Here is a 22,270-nt window from a genome sequence, read left to right on the forward strand (position 1 = left end):
GTTCGTCAGATTTTTATTCAGCGGCTGCCCTACAAAACCATATGTCACATCGCCAGGGCTCAAGGTGACTCCCATGTGTGTGTCCTGAAGGAATTTTTTTTTAAATTCCTGAGGAGATTAAGCAGCGGGGAGGACACAGGTTTGAAAGCCAGTGAGCAGGGAGCAGAAGGGTGAGAGGCGAACAGGACAGATGGCGGACGGGGGTACGAGTCTGACATGAGTCGACTGGCTGCAGAAGTCAGAATTGGTTATGTCAGTTTAGCTAGGGGTGGTTGGCTGCTCCCCCTTAAAGAATTCACCCGCGGGGTAGGGAAGGCTCAGGAGGGGCCTCAGGGCTTGCTGGCCTGCTGTTTAAGGAAAGGAAGCTCCTTTCCCATCCTCCCCCAGGACCATAGGTGACACCAAAGCCATCAGTCATAATGGTTAATGTCCTTTTGGAAGTAGCAATGGCAGTAGTAGCATGTGTTGAACACTTACGTTGTGCTCAGCCCTCTGCTAAATGCATTTCGTGGATTATCTTCTGTGATTCTCAACACCCATTAAGAGAGGTGCCATTGTTAATTCCGTTGTACGCATAAGGAAATTGAGATTGAGGGAGATCAAGAAACTTGTCCCAGTCACCCAGTGGGTGTGGGTGATAAAGCCAGACCCTGACGCTGGAGCCTGCACGTGGAACAGGCCACGGCAACTTCGCCAAGTGACAAGCCAGAGCAGCCCCCTGAGGTCGCTTATTGTCACCCCACCATGCCCCTCCCCCATCTCAACGTCCTCCAAACGCCATGCTCCTGCTGCTACCACCGTCACAGGGGTGTCTCCAGTGTATCACATGTCCAGTTGCTTCCTTACTTGAGTCCAGACTGTTGACAGGCAGAGGGGAAGCGAACTCCAACAGGGTTTGGAACGGAGTCCGTGGGAGGTCGGGTCCTGGTGAGGCTCACAGAGGACTGGTGAAGTCCGGGCAGCCTCAGTTAAACCCTCACTTCACTTTCTCCAACCCTGCCAGCAGCTCTCCTGTCCTACCCAACAGGAGCTAAGACGTGACGGAACCACTTATGAGCTAAGCAGTAAACTGGGGGAAACTCAGCAAGGCTGCTCTGATTCCTCTCAGTGTCCCTTTGTCTTTCGAGGTGAGGGTGATCCTTTCCTCAGGGAGAGGGGGGCACCTCACATAAGGGTCTGTGACCTGCTTCAGGGGAGGGCCAGAGAGTCCTTCCCGCACCAGCCATTTCTTACGTTCCCTTAGTTCAAAATATTCAATATGCTAAGGTGCTGTATTTGGGGGAGCATGCCCTGAACCCCATCAGTTACATACACGATGCAGTAATCAGAGAGCATTAGCTTCCTCAATAGCGACACAGACAGCTCGAATATATTGACGAGATGCCTTTAGTAACTCCATGGCAGAATAATTTTCTGGAGTGTCTCAATTAGGTGTGGAAGCAGAATAAGGACTCTTCAGAAAAGCAAGGATTTAGAAAGTCAACCTCTTGCATTCCTTTTCTCAAAAAGCTACAGGAGAATGTGCCTGTGGAAATGAGGGTGTAAACCTAGAAAGAGGGATCACCCAAAGTCATGGGGTCTTCTGATTTGGCCATTTAATAGTGAAGAGTAGCAGAAACATGGTCGGCAATAATAGCAAGAGACAGGTCCCAGGACCAGAGCCGGGTGTCAACCCTCAGAAGAGCCAGTGGACCTGACAACAGGAAGTCAGAGGCTGTAGGGGACCTCCGAGGGACAAAAAGGGGGCTGCTAGATCACCCGATGTGTGTGATGTTAGGAACACATGTGGGAAGAGTTTTACAGGTGTGTTGAGTTATTGGAGAGAATTTATGACAGGTACAGAGAAAACTAAGCCAATGGAAAAAGAGGTAATTACTGATTCCAGAGGAACAAAAGAAATTATACAAATAAAAGAAACTGTAATTATATTTTACTAGTCGGCTCATTAGTGAATAACCCAGAGCCCTAAAAATGTAAATATTGAATTTCGGTGGAACCCAAAATCTGTGAGTTGCTAGTTTGGGAGAATCTGGAGAAAGGGAATAGGCAGGCAGGCTTCTAAAAATGCTCAGTCTTTATCTTGCATCTGGGGAAGGTCAATCAAGTGTATCTAAAATGCATAAATTGGGGTGCCTGGGTGGCTCGGTCGGTTAAGCCTCCGACTTCGGCTCAGGTCATGATCTCGCGGTCCGTGAGTTCGAGCCCCGCGTCAGGCTCTGTGCTGACCGCTCAGAGCCTGGAGCCTGTTTCAGATTCTGTGTCTCCCTCTCTCTGACCCTCCCCCATTCATGCTCTGTCTCTCTCTGTCTCAAAAATAAATAAACGTTAAAAAATATTTTTAAAAATACTTAAAAAATAAAATGCATAAATTAATAAATATCAACACATGCATACTTTAGAAACACAGGGATATAACTGAAAGAGTTAAGTGTAGGAGTTGTTGCTAAGAAATTGGGCTGGGATGGGGGTGGAGCAGGGAGTTGCATTTTCCTTTATCCCTTGTAGCACCCTGGATTGTTAAAACTATGTATCTGTACCCCGAGGTCGGAAATTAAAACTAGGCTTGGGACACCTGGGTGGCTCAGTTGGCTAGGCGGCTGAATCTTGATTTCACCTCAGGTCATGATCTCATCATTCCTGAGATCAAGACCCACAGCAGCAGTTTAAGTTGAAGTGCAGAGCCTGCTTGGGATTCTCTCTCTCTCTCTCTCTCTCTCTCTCTCTCTCTCTGCCCCTCCCCTGCTCTGTCTCTCTCTCTCTCAAAATAAATAAATAAATAAACTTAAAAAACGAGAAATTAAACCTAGGCTTAAAACAAATTGCTGCTGTCGACCTAAAAAAAAGGGTAAATTGAGGCAAGCTCAAAACTGTCAAAAAGAGGAGTTTATTTAGGAATAGCAGAAGAATTGCAATTTGGTACACACAGACTGTAGCAAGCTCCAGGCATCTGTTGAGGGTTTGGGGAAGGCTGTATTTATGCGCAGGGGATGGAGACAGGAGAGAGTTCAGTTAGATCTGTTAAAATAAAAAACAAACAGAGGCCAGCTTTGAAAATTCCCCAAGCAGAAAAAAACAGTCCAGTCAGACAAAAAAGAGCTCAATTCAGCTTATTTTTTCAGACCAACCCAACGTGGGTCATTTCTTGTTCATGCCTCTGGAAACCATAAGCAAAAATTTCCCAAGATTGTTATGAGGTAACCCCTGACCAACTCCTTATCATTTAAGAAAATCCCAACATTATCAGATTTCTGTAAATGGACATTTATGGGAAATCAGCATGTGTGTCCTTATGTTTTATTTTCCTAAGAGCACGTGAGTGAGATTTTCTGTTTTCTATCCTCCAGATCCATTTTAAATTGAAGTTCTTTAACACTGCTCAGCAGAAAATATCCTTAGAAATTTTGAAGTCAGTATCCCATACCAAATAATCATTGGTGAGATTAAAGTAAATGGCTGTTAAAGAATTTGGATGAACAGGGTGCCTGTTGGCTCAGTTGGTTAAGCATCCAACTCTTGATTTCAGCTCAGATCGTGATCTCAGGGTTCCTGAAATCCAGCCCCACATGGGGCTCCTGCACTGATGGGGCAGAGCCTACTTGGGATTCTCTCTCCCTCTGCCTCCATCCCTCCCCCACTCGTGTTCTCTCTCTCTCTCTCTCTCTCTTTCTCTCTCTCTCTCTCTCTCTCTCTCTCTCTCTCTCTCTCTGTCTCAACATAAATAAAATAAACATTAAAAAGAAATCTTGGGGGCATCTGTGTGGCTGAGTCAATTGAGCATCCAACTTCGGCTCAGATCATGATCTAGCAGTCTGTGAGTTCAAGCCCTGCATTGGGCTCTGCATTTTCCAACCTTGCCTTCTTTTGCTTGTCCACACTACTGAGATACTACTCTTTGCCCTGCAATGAAATCTCTTATTTCCAACTTGGTATTCTCGTCCAGTGTCACTTGACCCTCTATAGCACTGACCTTGACAGCAAGTACAAATGGCAGCAATTTCAGTAATCTTAAGGTTAGGAGACCATCATCCTTGCAAATTCATGGCATTGTTCAATGAGCTCTGTCTGTAGGAAAAAAACAGAAATTAAGACATAGGTAAGAACAGTTATGGTGTGCTAAGGATACAGTGTCCCGTTATCAGGAGGTGCTAAAGCAGCATTAATTTTTATTTATATTTAGTTAGTATCTTCAGTACTCAGGTTACCATAAAGTAGATCTTGCCCCATGAGGACATCGCATGTGGAGTGGAATTAGATAGAACTGAGAGGAGTGGCTATACAATTACCCACTGATTTAATAATTATTTATTGAGTGCTTACTATGTTCTGGAGCCAAAGGTTATAGAGACAAAATGGTTTTCTCCCAGCTTTCAAGGAGCTTATGGCCAGTTGGGAATAATGTAAACAATAATAATGCTCTAGGCTCTTTGCATCATGAAGCACAATGAGCACTAGGAAAAAAAACAACTCATGTTATTTTGTTGTAACCAAAAATCCCAGAGACTGGGCAACAGACTTATCAGAACATGCCTCACAGAAGTTCATCAGCGTCTGAAGCAGTGGCTCCCCACCTTTCTCATTGTCTACATTGCTCATTAACACTTTCATGCCCACATCCCCATAAACATATTTACTTACCAATTCTATCATGCACCACTATACTCATATATCATGTACATTATAAATATGACTGGGGGGCGCCTGGGTGGCTCAGTCAGTTGAGCATCTGACTTCGGCTGTGGTCATGATCTCACAGTTCATGGGTTCGAGCCCCATGTTGGGCTCTGTGCTGACAGCTCAGAGCCTGGAGCCTGCTTCAGATTCTCTGTCTCTGTCTCTGTCTCTGTCTCTCTCTCTCTGTACCTCCCCCACTCACGCTCTGTATCTGTCTCTAAAAATGAATAAACGTTAAAAATGTTTAAGTATGACTAAAACATATCTTTTAAAGGATGGGTTTTAAAAAATAAGTAGAATTTCTAATGACCTCTGCTTGTACCACATGGCTCTCCTTCAGCACCACCGGAGTGGACAGCTCCACTCTGACACAAGTCCCCAGAAAGTCCTCACTGTTGCTGGTCAAGAATCTGGACTTAGTTCATCCAGAGACTTGGGGCATACCACAAGTGACAACTCCAAAAGATATCATGTGATAACCCAGACATTTCCGGAAGGATGACTGGTAACCACCGTTTGCACCAGGCTCAATTTCCCTGTGAATATGTCAATTCAAAAGGCCAAATTAGTTAGAAGTTGCTTAGTGAGCATAGAATTAGAACAAATGGAATTTTGGTCTGTGGGGACCTTTCATCAAGCTGGAATAACTGATTGAACTGCCCTTCTCCTCTCCAGGGATATTTCTGTCTGAATAACCAGCCCTGGACCTCAAATAAATACTGACATGTTTTACTTTTAGCTTTCCTTTTTCTAGAATCATTTCAGACAACTGCCCTTCTGTTAATACATCACCACCTCAGAAAATGGGAATACACTTGATTGGAATGAAACTTTAAAATGTTAATTACATTCACATCCTGGGGATTTAGCCTAAAGAGACAGAATTGCTTTGCTTCAGGCTGAAGCATGGCTGAGGACTTTGATTCTTGGGGCCCCTCTGTTGTTATAGGGCTCTCACCCAATTAGGATGAGCCAAATCCTGCTGACCCTGGGGATGGGGCTTCATTCCTTCTAGAACTCTCCTCGATGGGAGGGCTGCAACTTCTAGTTTGATTTAGGTTTTATCTTGTGAGACATTCATTCTCAGTCCACTGGGAAAGGTAAGCCCCCGAAGTCCCCTCAGGAGATATTCAGCCACATCTTGGGCCAGGAAGAGAACTCAGCCCTCGGATGATAGCAACTTACACATGTATCATTCTAACCAATATTATACCATATTCTTCTTTCCCAAGAGGAAACTAGTCTATTTTTTTCTCCTGCTGAAAGCTTTGATATGGCAACTTAAAAAAAAAACCTCAAAACTGCACTAAGACTTTTGGGACCCCTTAAATAATAGATTCAATCCCCACCACTGTTTTACGTTAATAAAGACATTTACGAACATATTTTGTGCTGACTTGCTGGTTATAAGTTGCCATTCATTTATCTAGATGTCACTCTATCCTAGACATCTCTAAGAATGAAAACAAATAACATTGATTAAATGAGAGGTTATTTTAATATCTCATAATATAACAACATTATATATTTAATTTAAAATTATGGTTTATGTGGTGCCTGGGTGGCTTAGTCGGTTGAGCATCCAACTTCAGCTCAGGTCATGATCTCATGGCTTGTGGGTTCGAGCCCCACATCAGGCTCTCTGCTTTCAGTGTGGAACACACTTCAGATCCTCTGTCCCCCTCTCTTTCTGCACCTCCCCCGCTCTCACTCTCTGTCTCTCAAAAATAAATAATAAGACACTTAAAAATAAAAAATAAAAAATACAATAAAATTATGGTTTAAGTATAGCAGTGCCAACACAAAAATAGTTTTATTTAAAAATAGCAGTTGAACTTAATATTGCATATGTGCATAATTTGCATGAAAGAAAGAAAAAATGTAGTTTATAAAAACTATTAGAGGGAACTTGATTAATTGTGTTCTTCGAAGGAAAAATCAGTAAAAAATGAAAAAAAATCAGATGTTACAAGAAAATTTTCCACAATTTACTGACCTTGTAGGGTTTGAATTCAGCGATTCATGAATCAGGCAGCATCCGATCTAGCCGATAGAAAATATCTCTAGAGAACCATACAAAGCAAGTGACTTTTATAGACAGAGGTGAGCAGGAACAAGGAAGTTGCACTGGGAGTTTGCTGATTGGCTAAAGCAGAGTTACTTCCCTTATACGGAGTGAAAGGAGGCCTTAGAGCCACATCATGTAATTTGTGCTGAGCAGACAAAAGCCAATTGGTTGACTCGGGCTTTCCCTTTCTGGGAGAACAGGGTGTAGAAACTTTAAGTTTTGGGTTGCCGAAGTGAGGCTTAACATGAGTGACTCCATGTTGGGCCTAATCTGGTGATGTTAACATAAGTTTAGTACTAAAGGGAAAGGCTTCAGTAGCTATTTTAATGCATGCCCATGTATTTTTGTCCTTAGTTGTGATAGTAAACATACTCAGAAACGTGCACAATCAAAAGGAATTTCTCCCCTGCAGGTAAAGTCAAGAGTCAGCTCTTGGTTGTATTAAATTCTTGGTCCATCTGTTCTAATGGAATGTGCATCATAGAGTTTGGTGTTTTTATTATGTCCTGTGAACTGCTTTTCTCCTGGGGTCACTGGCTACTATCAAGCAATGAGGGAGTGGTGTACAACCATGTCTTTGCCATGAGTTCAAGGGTAGAGGCTAATGGAGAGCCCTCAGGTGGACTCAGCTCAGCACCCCACACCGTCCTCACCTGGAGTCCCCAGGAAGGAAGAGGTTGGCAGGGGGAGATACTCCCTTTATGGCAACTAGCCTCTGGAGGTTTGGAATGGGGATGATGGGGAAATGAATAGCCTGGTCTTCTTGCCTTTTCCTTGGCCCCCACCTCCCCCACAACTGTACTCAATGTCTGAGCAGGAGCTGGTTATTCAAAGACAAAGTTGGATGAGAAGTAAAAGCAGAACACCAAAGACCCCATTCCTATTGTATCCCTCTAGGTCTAACCCAGATGCTTCTTGCACCAAACCCAAGCCATCAGTACGTATGCACGAGTTCAAAACATCACCCCAACCCCCACCCGGTGGTGCCAGGATCTGCTCTGCATTTTTCCCTTTATTGGCATTTACCCCCTAGGGTCCCTCCAAGGCTGCTCTTGGTAGGAACCCTAGCTGTCAATCATAAGTACAACACGCATAGAACTTTCAGAAAGTTGAGAATAAGTCTGTGGGGATTTTGTGCCATGATGTTCAGCAGGATGAGAGGAGACAAGGGCTATTGCCAATGGAAATTTATTAAAACTTAAGAAATGGCTGTGTTTTCTATTACTCCTGTTGTCAAGATATACATTACCCTGGGTTTTTTTTTTCCTTCCACAGGGAATTATTGGAACGCTGCCTCTTTCCCAAACCCATCATCCTACCTGCACTTCTCCACTTTCCAAGGGGAGACCAGCGCTGACATTTCTTTCTACTTCAAAACATTAATCCCCCGGGGAGTGTTCCTTGAGAACTTGGGCAACACAGATTTCATCAAACTAGAACTGAAATGTGAGTATAAACTCTCTGTCAACTCGTGAATGGCCTCCTCTCTTGTCACTTCAGGCTGGTCCTAACACTGATTATGTAATCTGATTGAATCCAAACATCGGCGGTTTCCTTTGTTCCAGAGATGATGCTGGAAGGTAGCTACACAAACGTGGAGAAAGACCTTGGCCCCCTGCCCTTGGGTTGCTTCCCCAGGAAGCAGGGACACTAAGAGGTTCCCAAGCAATGCTACTCAAAGAAGAAGATGAGAGAATAAATTGCTCTGGTAACATGGGGCAAGAGTGCATATTCAAAGCTTCTGTATGTGTATGTTTCTTTTCCAAGGAGACAGGGTTTAGAGGAGACAGAGGATTGTGCAAAGTGACCAGGAGTAAAAAATAAGATACTGGGAGGGAAAATACAATAAGGAAAAGAGGGATAATAAAAATGAAAATCTGTATGAGTTAAGAAAGTAGCGTAGAAACAGGATTGTGTCACACGAAGAAACTTTGAGTTGGAAGCTTTCTAGCAGAGGCCTCAAACCCACACACCCTCCAGAGGTTTCAGTTCTGAGTTTATTTAGCTAAGGGTACAAAAACGAACCTCAGCAGAGTGACAGCAGATACTGCCTAGCTCAGCCCAGCTTGCCATGGATCCCAAAGACCCTCACCAGATCATGTGGTCTGGGGAATGCCATCTGTAGAAGATAGGGGTTCGCTGGATATGAGAAGGTCAGTTCTCATTATTCCAAGGCCCTATTATCCTTGGGGCAGAAATTCAGCTTCCGGAATCTACAGCCCACAAACTTCCAGGTTGGGGGAATATTGACACATGCCAAGCTCCCTTGGCCAATCAGACCAAAAAAGTATCAGCACAGATGACAGACGTGACCAGAACGGGTACACAAACCCATTCCCCAGAAATATCTGATGGAACATTTCTTCTCTCTTTCTGTAGTTATAATTATGCAATATGGTCTTTTAAAAAGAGAATCTCAGGCAACATTTTTCTCCCATAATCCTATGGGATTCTTTTTGTAAAATAGTGGACTGTGATCAGCAGACTTGGGAGTTCATATTCTCAGCTCGAAATCCAAGTCCTTGGATAAATCGCTTAATCTCTTCGAATCCCAATTTCCCGATCTGTAAAATGGGGGTGGTGATTTGTGGGGCCATTATGATAATAGAATATAGATACTCATGAAGCATTTCCTTCAGCTTCTAGAAGGTGTCAATATTGTATTCCTCAAGATGTTCATTATAAATCTAGTTTGAGCCAGATCTCATTGAAAGGGAAGACTGAGAATATTCTAGCCTTGGAATTAAAAAGTACACAAATAGTCAGGGGCACCTGGCTGGCTCAGTCGGTAGAGCATGCAACTCTTGATCTTAGGGTTGTAGGTTTGAGCCCCACGTTGGGTGTAGAGATAACTTAAAATAAAATATTTGAAAAAAAGTAAATGATCATCCTCTCTTTAGAATTATTTTAAAGGGATTTTTCACTTTGCACAGTGAAAATTAATGGGATCAAACTATTTTCTGACTTCCACATCAGTAGGATTGTATTTTAGAAATACCTCATGGCAAAGAAAAAAATTGACAATCCCTACTTGAGTAATTCTGTCTGCTTCTGTAAGATGACTTAGATTTACCTCGTCCTTATTTTGTATCCCCATGTTTTATAAGCCTGCGCCCAGGTTGAAAAGAAGACAAGACCAAGTATAGACAGATCAAATGTTTCTATTTAGCACCTGCATAGTAGAATCTCAATTATTTCTGATGATGAAAAATCTGCAGAGATATTCTCTAAGTTGCCCCAGTCTTTCCACAGTATGCAGACACTCTGTGGCAGGGGGTGAATTCTAGCCTCGTTTTGCCATAGAATTCTTTTTGTCCTAGTGTTTCCTTGCAGTGAAGAAGGGTGGGGACATTCAGACTAGAGGCTGGCCTCTGCTGAGAGTCCTCTGGAGCTTCTAGCAGTTACTAAGGGTGGAAGTAAGATCCCTCAGTGGCAGAGATATCCAATGCCCATCACTATAGAGCATCTCCATTGAGGTGCAAAGGAATCTACGGGAGAAAAAAGGCAGGTGTCTGTATTTGAAAAAGCAATGGCTTCAAAGCAGACAAGAAGCGATGCTTTCATGAAGAACATGGAAAATAACCAAACAAACCTGGAGGCTCGCCATTGCCCCATTATCACATCGCTCCAGACTCTTCTCTGCAGGATGCATGGGTGGCGGGTGGAAATGGAGCATTCTTCCAGACACATCTCTCCCCTGCCCGATGAGGTGCTCTGCAGACCTAATTGTTGTCCCAGACAATGGCTGGCTGTCCGAGGAAGCTCAGGAAAGATGGTTCCTGAAGTCACCCTTTTAAACACTTTCTCTGCTGTTTTTTCCCCCTTTAAGCTTTCTGATCGCTTTCTGATAGGAATTCAGATTTTATTTCTCTGTTTGTGTCTCCAAGGAATTTTGTCACAGTTCATGCCTACACAGTTCATGCCTTCCAGAATAGCATTTCTGTTAATTAACTACATTGTGCCCTCCTGTCAGGAGTAGAAGATTCTTGCCTCTAAGAACAGTGAATCAGTTACACTAAGTTAATGAGATACCATCAATATCTTACTGTGCAAGTAAAAAAAAAAAATACATGAGAAAATTAGATTGATGTTACTCATTAGCATATTTTACAGGTAAAATTTTAAGACTGTATTTCACTGGCTATATTTACTCACTCATTCGGTGAGTGTTTATTGAGTACCTACAATGTCCCATATGCTGTGCTAGGTGCCGAGGGAACATAGTCAAATTAAGCATGGTCTCTTTCTCTCAGAGGGAATTCAGAGATCTGTCTGTTTTGGAAAATAGACAAGTAAATCAATAGTTACAACAATAATAAAAATAGCTCAACTTAATGCATTCACTATGTCTCAGGCACTGTTCCATGGATTTTAGGTAAATCATCTCACTTTCCTAATGAACCTTTGAAATGGGCAGTACCATTAACATCTCTACTTTACAAATGAGGAAACTGAGGCAGGGGGCAAGTAAGTTGCCAACATCCCACAGCTAGAAAGTGGCAGAGCTGGTGCTCGACCCCAGACATTTTTTTGTCTGTCCCAGTTCATGGCTGTTAACACCAAACCGCGCCACCTCCCAGAACACATTGAGTGTCCGAGAGCACCTGACTGGAGGACAGGAGTGTTTCCAGGGAATGTCATGTTTTAATTAAGTTTTGATGGATGAGCAGGAGCCAGTAAGGTGCAGAAGTGAGGGAAGAGTGGGGTTCAAGAAGGAAGACGTAAGAGGAGGTATACACCAGTGAGTGAGGGTGTGTGGACAGAACCCAAGGACTCGCAAGGGTGCAGCTATAGCAGGGAGCCTGTGTTGGGGAACAGAGAGCTGGATCCGGAGGGGCCAGCATGGGCAGAGCACTCGATGTGCTCCAGGCGGGGGACAGATGTGGCTTAACTTGACCCTGACAGTTACGGTGAGCAGGGGCATAACGCAGTCAGACTTGCATTCACCAGAGAGATGATGGAAAGGCAGACAAGAAGCGATGGGGCAGAGTGAATGTAAGGAAAGTAACATCAACAAAGGGTAGAGATGTGAGAGACCCTTAGAAGATAGGTCCCGCCAATTTTAACAAAATGCCTGTGAGAATGAAGTAGAAAGGAAGGTTCTAAAATGAAACCAGTGTTTCTGGTTTTGATGATTGTGCATGTGGAGCACCTTTGACTAAGAAATACAGCATTCGAGGGCAAAATGCAAACTACATTTGGATATTTTGAGTTCGCATGTCTGCAGAATATAATAGTATCTATCCAGGTGGACACGTCTAAAGGGGGCTATATACACACGTTTGGATCCCAACTGAGAGGGCGGAGTCAGAAATACAGTTTGAGAGTCATCATCACTAAGAGACTCATCAGGAAATAAGTATTTGGTGCCTGCAGCATGAATGAGATTGCCCAGGACAAATGTATAATTTTTAACCTACAGGAAAAAAGATGTCCAACAATGAAAACCACACTTAAGGGATAGAAGGAAGCAAAATAGCTTGTAAAAGATGGGCAGAGAAGTAGGAAGACAGTGATAGCCCAGGGATCAGATGAAAAAAGAATTTCAAGAACAACAAATAAATAGCGTTTGGGAACTGCTGAACTGAGCGGTCACTAAAATAAGGATGTAAAGTGTCCATCAAGTGGAACATGTAGAGGTCCCTGTCAAAAAGTAAGACAGTGTGGGTGACTAGAGGTGGATATGGGGAGCAGAGGATTGGGGCTTTGTCCATTGTTCTTGTAGCTGTTGTAAGTGGTGGAAACTTGAGCACACATATACATTAAGATGGAGAATCCAGGGTTGATGGGGGGTGGGAGGGAAGGGAGGGTGGGTGATGGGTATTGAGGAGGGCACCTTTTGGGATGAGCACTGGGTGTTGTACGGAAACCAATTTGACAATAAACTTCATATATTGAAAAAAAAAAAAAAGAAGGAGAATCCAGTAAACAAGAAGAGGTTGGAGGAATGGGAAAGAAGGACAGTATGAAAGAGTGAGACCCCCCAAGGAGGGGAGAAATGAGTGAGATCCAGAATCTGAACATCTGAAGGGGCTGAGAGAAACAGGCCAAAGCAAGGAGGAGAGGGTAAGCCACAAATGAGTGGGTCCCTTTCTGAATCGGAAATGACTTTGTGTTTGTTGTTTTGTTTGTTTGTTAGTATTTTTGAGATGAGAATATTGCTCTGGAAATATTCACTAACAGCCATGGATATATCCATGTATTTTGTCAGAGTTACCCCTAGGGAGCTATTTGACTTGTCTAGATCCCCTTTCTGGCTAAGGTGGTAATCATGACCATCGTCGCATCAATAGGCCACCACTTACCTCGCATCATCAGGGCACCACCTGAGCACCTGCCAGGTCAGAGGCAGCGGGTGGACCCTGGAGAGTCTAGGGTGAAGACAAGGAAAACCAACATCCTCATCTAATGAAGGACTCAAACATATTAATAACGGCACAGATATATGACTTTTGTTGAAGGTGTCTTAAGTGCCAGGCGCTGTTCTCAAGCTTTTGCAGATATTAAAAGTTTTAGGTTTTATAACAAGTTTTATCCACATTTGACAGAAATGGAAAGGAAACTGGGGCACACAGTTCACGCATCTGATTCAGATTTTGCGCTTGTGATCATGAAAATACAGTAAATGACAGTGATAGCCTTAAGGTAGTCTACACATCCAGAGGAGAGGTACGTAACCCTTCCTGAATGAAGAGAAAAATGAGATGGTGTCTGAGTTAGGTCAGAAAGAGCATGCGAAGACGTTAGCTAGATGAAGAAGTAGGGGAAAGAATTCTGGGAGGAGAGGACGGTGCACACAGAAGCACAGACAAAAGCGTAGGGATGTGGAACGTGACGGGTATGTGGGAACTCTGGGCACGCGGCACTACTAACACGTATGAAGTGTGACACAAGCAGGGGACATGGTTTGGCAAGTCTCAGATCCAATTCTCAAGATATGGCGGTCTGGGTATTCCAGCCAATATTTATTGAGTGCCTACCGTGCATGTGCCAAAGAGGAACTCAAGAAGCGTAAGACACGACCCCGTCCTAGAGGCACACACAATCTAGTGGGAGAGACTCACCAGCATATAAAACCATATTTTGGGTAAGATGAAAGAAGTGTTAGAAGTACAAGCGATATACTGTGGTTGCCCAAATGCAACAACAGTTACATCCACCTGGAGAATAGGAAAAGGTCCTTTCGAGATTATATCATTTTAACTGAGCCTCCAAAGGAGTGGGAAAGAACATTTCAAGCTCAGGATGCCAAAGGAATTGGCAAATAGGTATTTGTCGAGTGAGTGAGATGGAGAACCATGGAAAATCTAGGTGGGAAAGGGGATCACCACGACTGGTGTTGGAAACTGAGGACAAAGAACACACCAGAAGATAGAAGGCAGATCTGATGGCTGGTGAGAGCAGAATTCCAGATCTCACTGGAAAGCAGGTCAGGTGATAAGAAGGTCTGAGTTGCACAGTCTGGCCACGCAAGTGCGATTCTCGGTTGCATGAAAAGGCTGTGGAGAAAGTCAGGGAACGGAGAGGCCAGAGGGCTCACTGGTCATCCACCTCATGGATGAAGCCCCCGGTGGTGAGGGCAACGGATGGAGGGGACACGGAGGCTGTGAGGCAAATGTTCCAGTTCTCAGATTCAAACGATGACGGCAGGAAGCATGGGAGGGTAAGCATGTGTCACAGGGGGGATGCATGGCTGAACAAAGACGCTGGTGCCATAGAATGGAAGCCCTAAGAAGTGAAGAATAAAACCGGGTGCCCTCTCAGCCCCACCAGGAAAAAGTGGCTTCAGTGCTGATGCTTGCACATTAGGTTCCCTGAAGGTGGGCTCCACTCAAAGGAAGGAACCGTTGGAAATGTCTGATGATGCACAGTGACCATGGAGGGCTTTGTTTTTCTTTTTTAATTGATATATAACTGACATGTAACATTATATCAGCTGCAGGTGTACAACATAACGATTCGGTATTTTTATATTGCAAAACAGTGAGCCCTAGTTAACATCCACCACCTCTCACAGTTACAAATTAAGCTTTTATTTTTGCTGAACATTTTAAGAGAGATTTCAGAGGACACGGTGGAAAATTTTTGAAAGACACGTTCACTGACTAGGAAACATTCAGGAAAAGCAACAGGAAACTGATGTAATACTTTAGCACAAGCTTCCGTGATGACCAAGTTTGAGCTTTTTCAGATGACTTGGAGAAAATATTTGCATTTAGCAGGAATAGCTCCACAAAAATGTGGAGGCAGCAGCCTAATGTCCTGCTAATCTTAGGAAAAGGTATTAAGGAAAAACTTTCATTTTCCAAGATGCAGCCTTCTGCAATACATATGTTCGAGAAAGGCAGAGAGCAAATATTCTGCAATATATAGAAACTGATGAATCAGAAGAAGTAAACTAACAGCAATTTATCTTCTACTTATTTTTCGGAAAACCTTTTATATTAAAACAGCTTCACTTATATAAACATGAAAAATGTCTAATTCCACTTAGCTGGGCTGTTGAACCATTAGGATGTTATTTATGGTGCTTTTCTTTTAATATATATATATATATATATATATATATATGTAAAATAAAATATAAATATATAAAAATATATAAAATATAAATTATATAAATATATAAATATATTTAAAATATAAATAAATGAATATAATTAATATATATAAAAATTATATATATATAAAGCTTTATTAATAACAAGTATGAAACAAAATTTATTAATTTGTGTTCACTTTCTTTTAATTTTCTAAGGCCAACGTAGGCTGTCAATGTAGATTTAGGAAGAATTTTAGTGATTCTGCTGTTTTACAAGTCCAGCTGTGAGTTCAGTTTGTATGACAGGTTTGGGATCTGGAGAATGATTCTGACTTGGTGATTCAAATACGTAAGAAAGAAAACTGCATCCTCAAAAAAAAAAAAAAAAATTAAAAACCCGAATAGCAACATTATTGCAGTTTTATTAATTTAAAAAATGTCTCTAGCTTCTGATTTAGTTTTTCAATTTTTGTTATAGACTAAGAAAAAAGTTCAGAGATGCAATTTAAAGACGAAATTTGTGCTGTATTAAAGCTATGTAGTGTATTAGCTGCTTGAATTTTGGGTATTAGAAGACATACAAATAATTGGTGAACAACAAAGTCAGATTAAGTTTACTCAGATTTCTTTGCTGATCTCCCAGAAGGGGCAGTTATTTGAACATGTGCCAGAGGTACCCTAGAGTTATAAAAGTAGACTTTAGAGAAGGGTGTCCTCTTGATATGAAAACTGACCCAAGTTACCTTAGATGTTACTGGTCCAGACATGTCTCTTGACTTGGACATTTCTAGGAAGAGCTGGCCAGATGGAATCTCCTCTCTAGAGAGATTGTGGTCCCGCCTTTCTTCCTCCACATTCCAGAGGCTCCTTTAGAAGACCACCCAGCTCTCCTGACCAGCCCACTCACGCAGCAGCCAGTCTGGGTACTATTTAACCTCTGTCACCCAGCATTTCCTTTCTTCTCCCTCAAGGTCATAGTAGAGATGGTGAACCCACTCTGCTCACACTTCCTGGTACAGGGAGGGATTCTTCTTTTGAAGTTAAAACCATCTTTCTGGTAGCATCTCCTTAGCCTCTGGCTTAGAACCTTGACACAGAGCCCCCAAGGACAGGACACTTGCAGCCACACTCAAAGAGATAGCTTGCCCCTCCTCTGAGACTCAACTTCTGCTCTGAAAATCAGCTGGAATCCAGAACACAGGCTCCTCAAGACCTCACTACAGGTCCCTGTGTGCTCAGAGTCTCTGTATTGGCCCCCAGCCTATCTACATAGTCAAGCTAAAGACATTTTAGGGCAATAAAAAGTAAGTCAATATTAAGAGACAGGATTCCCTCACAGACATTACATTGTATGTACATTACAACATACACTCATTTCTTTTAGATGACATCCAAAAACAGGCCAAAGTAATCCACAGAGATAGAAGTCATGGTAGTGGATATCCTGGGGATTGGGAGTATTAACTGGAAGGGGGCTCAAAGGAGCCTTCTGTGGTGGTGGAAATGTTCTCTATCTTGATCCAAGGAGTGGTTATATATATATATATTTTTTTTCAACTGAACACTTAATGTTTTCACATTTTGCTGTCTGTAAACTATACTTTAATGGAAAAAGAAAAAACCCTATGAGATAATCCCAAATGATTAAAGGACAAAAAAGATTAATAAAACAGTTTTTCAACAAGAGGAATAGAGACCATGATCTAGGTCTGACCTAGGCAGACCGACTCAAGACTAGTTGCTTGACCTCCCCAGACTTTGTCACGTTCACTTGTAAAAGAAGGGCACACTGGACCATCTTAAGGTGTCTTCCAGCATCAACAATCCTACAAACCTGGTCAGAGGCCATTAGCATCACATGCGGCTTACCACCTCCCACCCTAAGTGAGCTTATAAGGAAGCAGCATCTTCAATTTCCATGCCATCATTCTCCATTCTCCTAGACATGATGGCGGGAGGAGGATTGTATTGGAACAAATGACATATGCTTCAAATAAATTCCAGTCCACACACATGCTTCTACTACATGTAATTAGGAGATTTTCTAAAATCATGGACCCTTAGTTGTAAATTCTAATTAAGGATCCATCAGAATCACCCATAGGTACCTCAAGCTCAATATGTCAAAACCGAAATCCATCATCTTCACCCAAAAGCGCTCTCTGGTGCTTCCCATCTTAATTAATGTCATCACTATTTTCTTCATGATCCAGGTTAGAACGATCAAAGTCATATTTAATGTTTCACTGAGGTCCCCACACTACATAGACTGTTTATCTTGATAGAACCCTCTATTTTTAATATAGTGAAATGTTATTCTGATGTTCCTGATGGTATGTTATCATGCCAGAATTGTCCCAGAGAAAGCATCAATCCCAACGAGTCGCAAAAACATGAATGTAACAAAAATGCAAAGATAATGAAGTCTTCTCAGACTTCTCCCTTTATCTCCCATGATGTCTTCTTTGGTTGAAATGCCTTGGATTCTTGAATCAAACAGCCTCATACTTTATCTCCCTCACTTCATTCCCTCCCTCCTGACACCTGCCCTCCCTGGTGAGGACTGATATCTACAGATCGGCCCTGTCATTCCTTTTCTTACCATGACGGTTTGTCAATGCATTATAATGCAAAGTTCAAGTACTTAAGCTTGGCCAATGATTTCAGGCTTTAACCTAATTTTTCAGTCTTCTTTACATACAAACTTTGCCTCTTTCCAACAGTGCCTAAGTGCTTCACCTTAGCCTGCCCATCTACTGACAGTCCCTGGATGCCACCCACACTTTCTTATGACCCACTGTGTCTTTCCCTGTTCTGGAATTGTCTCCCCCCAGTTGAAACTCTGCCCACACAACTTTTTTTTTTTTACTGCATCTTGATTTAAAATACAGAAGACACCTATTATAGAATTCTTTCATTTTTCTAAAAATATTGGTGAGAAAAGTTGAAATAGCTGTGTAGAGTTATAAGATTAGAGACCTTACTTCTGCCATTTTAGAAGCCAATGGGAGCTCTAACAGGCTCTGTATGTTCATAGAAACAAACGCTTCAAGAAGAAAAAGTTGATGCCAATGTCAGTGCATGTTACTAACACTGGCGAATTGATTCAACTAAGGATGACGCTTGGGACCAATTAATTCAAAGCTGGTTAAAAAAAGGAGATACAATAAATCAGGGAGCAGAATTCATTTAAATGTAGTGAGTGACTGGGAAAGATTACTTGAAATAGCTCAAAACCAGGCATATATCTCAAAGGGCCAAAGACAACTAACTATAAGCATCACATTGCTAGGATTTTGCAAGACATCAGACAAACACCTAAATTAAAACCAGGTAACAAACATTGCCCAGCTGGATGTCAACTTGAAAAACCTTACAAAAACAGTTTTTCACAGATGAAGAAACGCAGTTTGCTCAAATTACAAGGTAACTTTTAATAGCACTCAAGATAGGAACTACATGAAATTTAATATAGGCCTTGGGTCATAGCTGAAATATATTCTTCTTGGACCCTTTAGGGAAAGAAGACTTATTCCTATCTCTGTAATATTCTTGTTTCACTTCCCGCCCCCCCACCCACCGCCCTGTGTTTTAGTTTAGGTACTTCCCAACTTACAGAGGACTGTGTCATAGGAGTTTCTGAGCTGGCTATTCAAAACCTTGTAATATACTTTCCAATAGACACAGCATCATAAATGGCACTCATATTCCATGGCTAACCATAAAGACTTTTGTGGTGTGTTTGGTTTTTTTAAGTGGGGCTGAAAAATAGGGCTTCGTGTGGCAGCTTGAGGTCCGGGTTCTAGAGTCCATTCAATGTAGAACAGAAATGTTGAAGGACAAAGGAAATCTCTTCCCGTATTTCTTAACGTCAAGCTTGTCCTTGACAAACATCTCAAGAAGGCAAGTGTTTGTTTGCCTTTCTGATAGGCCTCTCCTTTCCTTGGGAGTCTGTTTGGTGGGGTTAGTGAAGGAGGTGGCTCAGACATTCACAGGCACAAATACCAGTCAGTCTAGGCTCCCATGTGGTCCTAGCCCTTCTCTTTTCTCTAAAATGTCATAGTTCAGGGCCGCCTGGGTGGTTCAGTCGGTTAAGCATCTGATGCTCGATTTCGGCTCAGGTCATGATCTGAGTTTGTCGGTTTCATGAGTTCGAGCCCCATGTTGGGCTCTGCTCTGGCAGTGAAGAGCCTGCTTGGGCTTCTCACTCTCTCTCTCTCTCTCTCTCTCTCTCTCCCCCCCGCCCCTCCCCTGCTCACACTATCTCTGTCTCTCTCAAAATAAATAAATAAACTTAAAAAAATTGAACATCATAGTTGTAGCAATTACAGAATTCCACCATCTGATAGATGGGTGTTGAAACTCTAGTAAGACCATTACGGTATAATTCATCCCTTTAAAATTCCAGTGGTCGGATGGAGAAGACCCTTTGGTTAATTTTTAAAATCTCATAAATAAGAGATTTAGGGATAAGAAATGTTCACACTCAGGAATAAGTGAAGCTGCTGTAGTGACTAAAGCCCAGGTTTTAGTGAGTGTCCAGCAGTCTGCCATGCATGCTTTGGTCCGTGAAGCCCTTCCACACCGGGATTTGAGTTCAAGACTCCTTTTGCATGGAGTCTCCTGGACTCCTGGAGGCGCCTGGAGCCTGGGCGTTTCAAAGTCCAGCTGCAAGACAGAGAAAGGGAGGGTGGACAGGTGCCATGCAGACCTGCTCTCATTCTGTTGGTGGTAAGGTGTCACCCACCTCCACCTAGATTTCTGGGGACTGGAAAAGGCAGCTCCTGATGCCTGGCAGCTTCGCAGGGGTGACTGTGGACAGGAGGAAATAAACTTTTCATGAAAAGTCAGCAGCCTCTGCCACAGGTACCAAGACAATGGAAAGGAGTAGGCTTTAACCTTGCCTAAAGACATCGGGGTAGGTTCCAGAAGGTGCCTTGATCCGCCCTGAGCAGTGACAGGCAAATAAATGAGATAGAGGCATCTTTCCGGAGAGTAAACAGCACAGGCAAAAGCAAGTAGAGGAGAAAGATCATGGAGCACTTGAGGAATTGAAACAAATATAGCAAAAGTCTAGGGACCAGTTAAAAGGCATTTTTCATTACACCCATGACCCACCCACATATCTGTGTTAAGAGTTTGACAGAAGAAAGCTGGCTGGACCCAAGGCCTCTTGGGAAATTACTCATTTTACTTGCCTTTGCAGATAGTGTTAAAATGATCACATTTGGTTTTCTGCATCTCTGAATTTGATGCCTGTGATGAGAACTGATAAGAATGCCAAATGGCTTCTCCTGAAGAGTGGTTGATACTTAGGATTCTGCAGGGTCTTTCTGGGTAAGTGCAACCAGAGGCAATGAATAATGAAACAGTGTATATCTGTCAAGTGTAATTATAACACTGAATTATGCTCCTTCTTGCATTCCGATTCCTGTATACATTAGTTTAAACATCGGAACATGCTGGCACTTCAGACCTGTGAGGATTTTACTTTGAAAAATAGCATGCCCTTATTTTTAGCCATTTTTAATGGGGGAAAAAAATTCACACCTTGTTCAAAATTAGCTTATGGTAGAGTTTGACCATTCCCCCGCCTTTTTTTTTTTTTTTTTCAATCTTCTCAGGTATCTTAAAACCAGTAAAGAACTAAGGAGGAATGTTCTGCTTTGGCTTTAAATTCCCTCTAATTTTCTGTATTTAAATGAAATCCCCTTCTTTGCATTTTGGTTAATCTCTCTGATTAAACACTTGTTAAAATTATAGAATAGAGTTACTTAAAATGTTACCAACCTTTGCAAAAGAAGTGGAAATTATCAGATTGTGACTTCTCAAAATTATACAAATAGTGTTGGTTTATTGTTGAATGAATTAAAAATCCAGGGGTGCCTGGGTGGCTCAGTCAGTTAAGTATCTGATCTCGCGGTTTGCAGGTTCGAACCCCGTGTCAGGCTCTGTGCTGACAGCTCAGAGCCTGGAGCCTGCTTTGGATTGTGTGTCTTCCTCTCTCTCTCTGCCCTTCCCCCATTCATTCATTCGCTCTCTCGCTCTCTCTCTCTCTCTCTCTCTCGCTCTCTCTCTCTGTCTGTAAATGAATAAAAAATAAAAATTTTTTAAAAAATCCAGAGAAGCAGGAAAAATAAACCCCAAAAATCAGCTGGTATACTTAACAATATTCTGTTGGTGTGCATATGTCCAAACATTTTTCTATGCGCTCATATATAATATTTTACAAAAATAAGATCATATGGTGCATACTATTTGTAACCAACTTGTTTCATGTAATGAGATTTCAGAAGCACATTACATGTCAGCTTTGTTGGGTTTTTTTAACTCCACAACAGTGATTTTTTTTTTTCAACTGTGAACAGAGACTATATCAGAATCTCTAAGACAGCATGTGTGTTTGGAAAACCATTATTTTATATTAACAAAACAAAACCAAAGAGCTATTATTTTTGTTTTACAACCTACAGAATATAATGCACCAAAACAATTCTTGTTGGAGTAGGGCGTTTATCTGAGACCTTCAGGGATTCGTTTTATTCCCCATCAGCCTCCCGTATCTGGGGACTTCAGTGCCTAGAGATGATAATTAGATTATTCTGTCAACAAATGGGAGCATGGGTTATAAAAAGATTGGGAAGCACAGTGTCTCAGTTGCCAAGTGCTTCATTTAATCAATGATCCTTTATTGTTGGACCTAACTTTAAAAAAATTTTTTTTAGTGTTTATTTATTTTTGAGACAGACAGAGTGTGAGCAGGGGCGAGGGAGAGGCAGAGAGAGAGGGAGACACAGAATCCGAAGTGGGCTCCAGGTTCCGAGCTGTCAGCACAGAGCCCGATACAGGGCCTGAACTCACGAACTGTGAGATCATGACCTGAGCCAAAGTCAGACGCTGAACTGACTGAGCCACCCAGGTGCCCCTAGCTTAACTTTTAAAAGATAGATTTTCTCACCTTCTGATCTACTGGCTTCCCATTATGAATT

At 42.3% G+C, this 22,270-nt stretch overlaps 1 protein-coding gene and 1 long non-coding RNA gene across 3 annotated transcripts in view; one reads left to right on the top strand and one right to left on the bottom strand.

The window, feature by feature from the left end:
* The window catches only part of CNTNAP2 (contactin associated protein 2), a 1,963,583-nt gene that overhangs the window by 1,703,759 nt on the left and 237,554 nt on the right, over positions 1-22,270 (top strand). The window contains exon 16 of the mRNA XM_049643059.1: positions 8,015-8,185. Within this exon, the coding sequence (XP_049499016.1) occupies positions 8,015-8,185 (171 nt within the window). The remainder of the gene's footprint in view (positions 1-8,014; positions 8,186-22,270) is intronic.
* LOC125930940 (uncharacterized) overlaps positions 1-22,270 on the bottom strand; it is a 43,466-nt gene that overhangs the window by 19,392 nt on the left and 1,804 nt on the right. For both annotated transcript variants that reach the window (XR_007460313.1, XR_007460314.1), the window contains exon 2: positions 3,968-4,062. This is a non-coding gene — a long non-coding RNA (uncharacterized LOC125930940). The remainder of the gene's footprint in view (positions 1-3,967; positions 4,063-22,270) is intronic.

This window comes from Panthera uncia, chromosome A2, assembly GCF_023721935.1.
Source record: "Panthera uncia isolate 11264 chromosome A2, Puncia_PCG_1.0, whole genome shotgun sequence".
Lineage (NCBI taxonomy): Eukaryota > Metazoa > Chordata > Mammalia > Carnivora > Felidae > Panthera > Panthera uncia.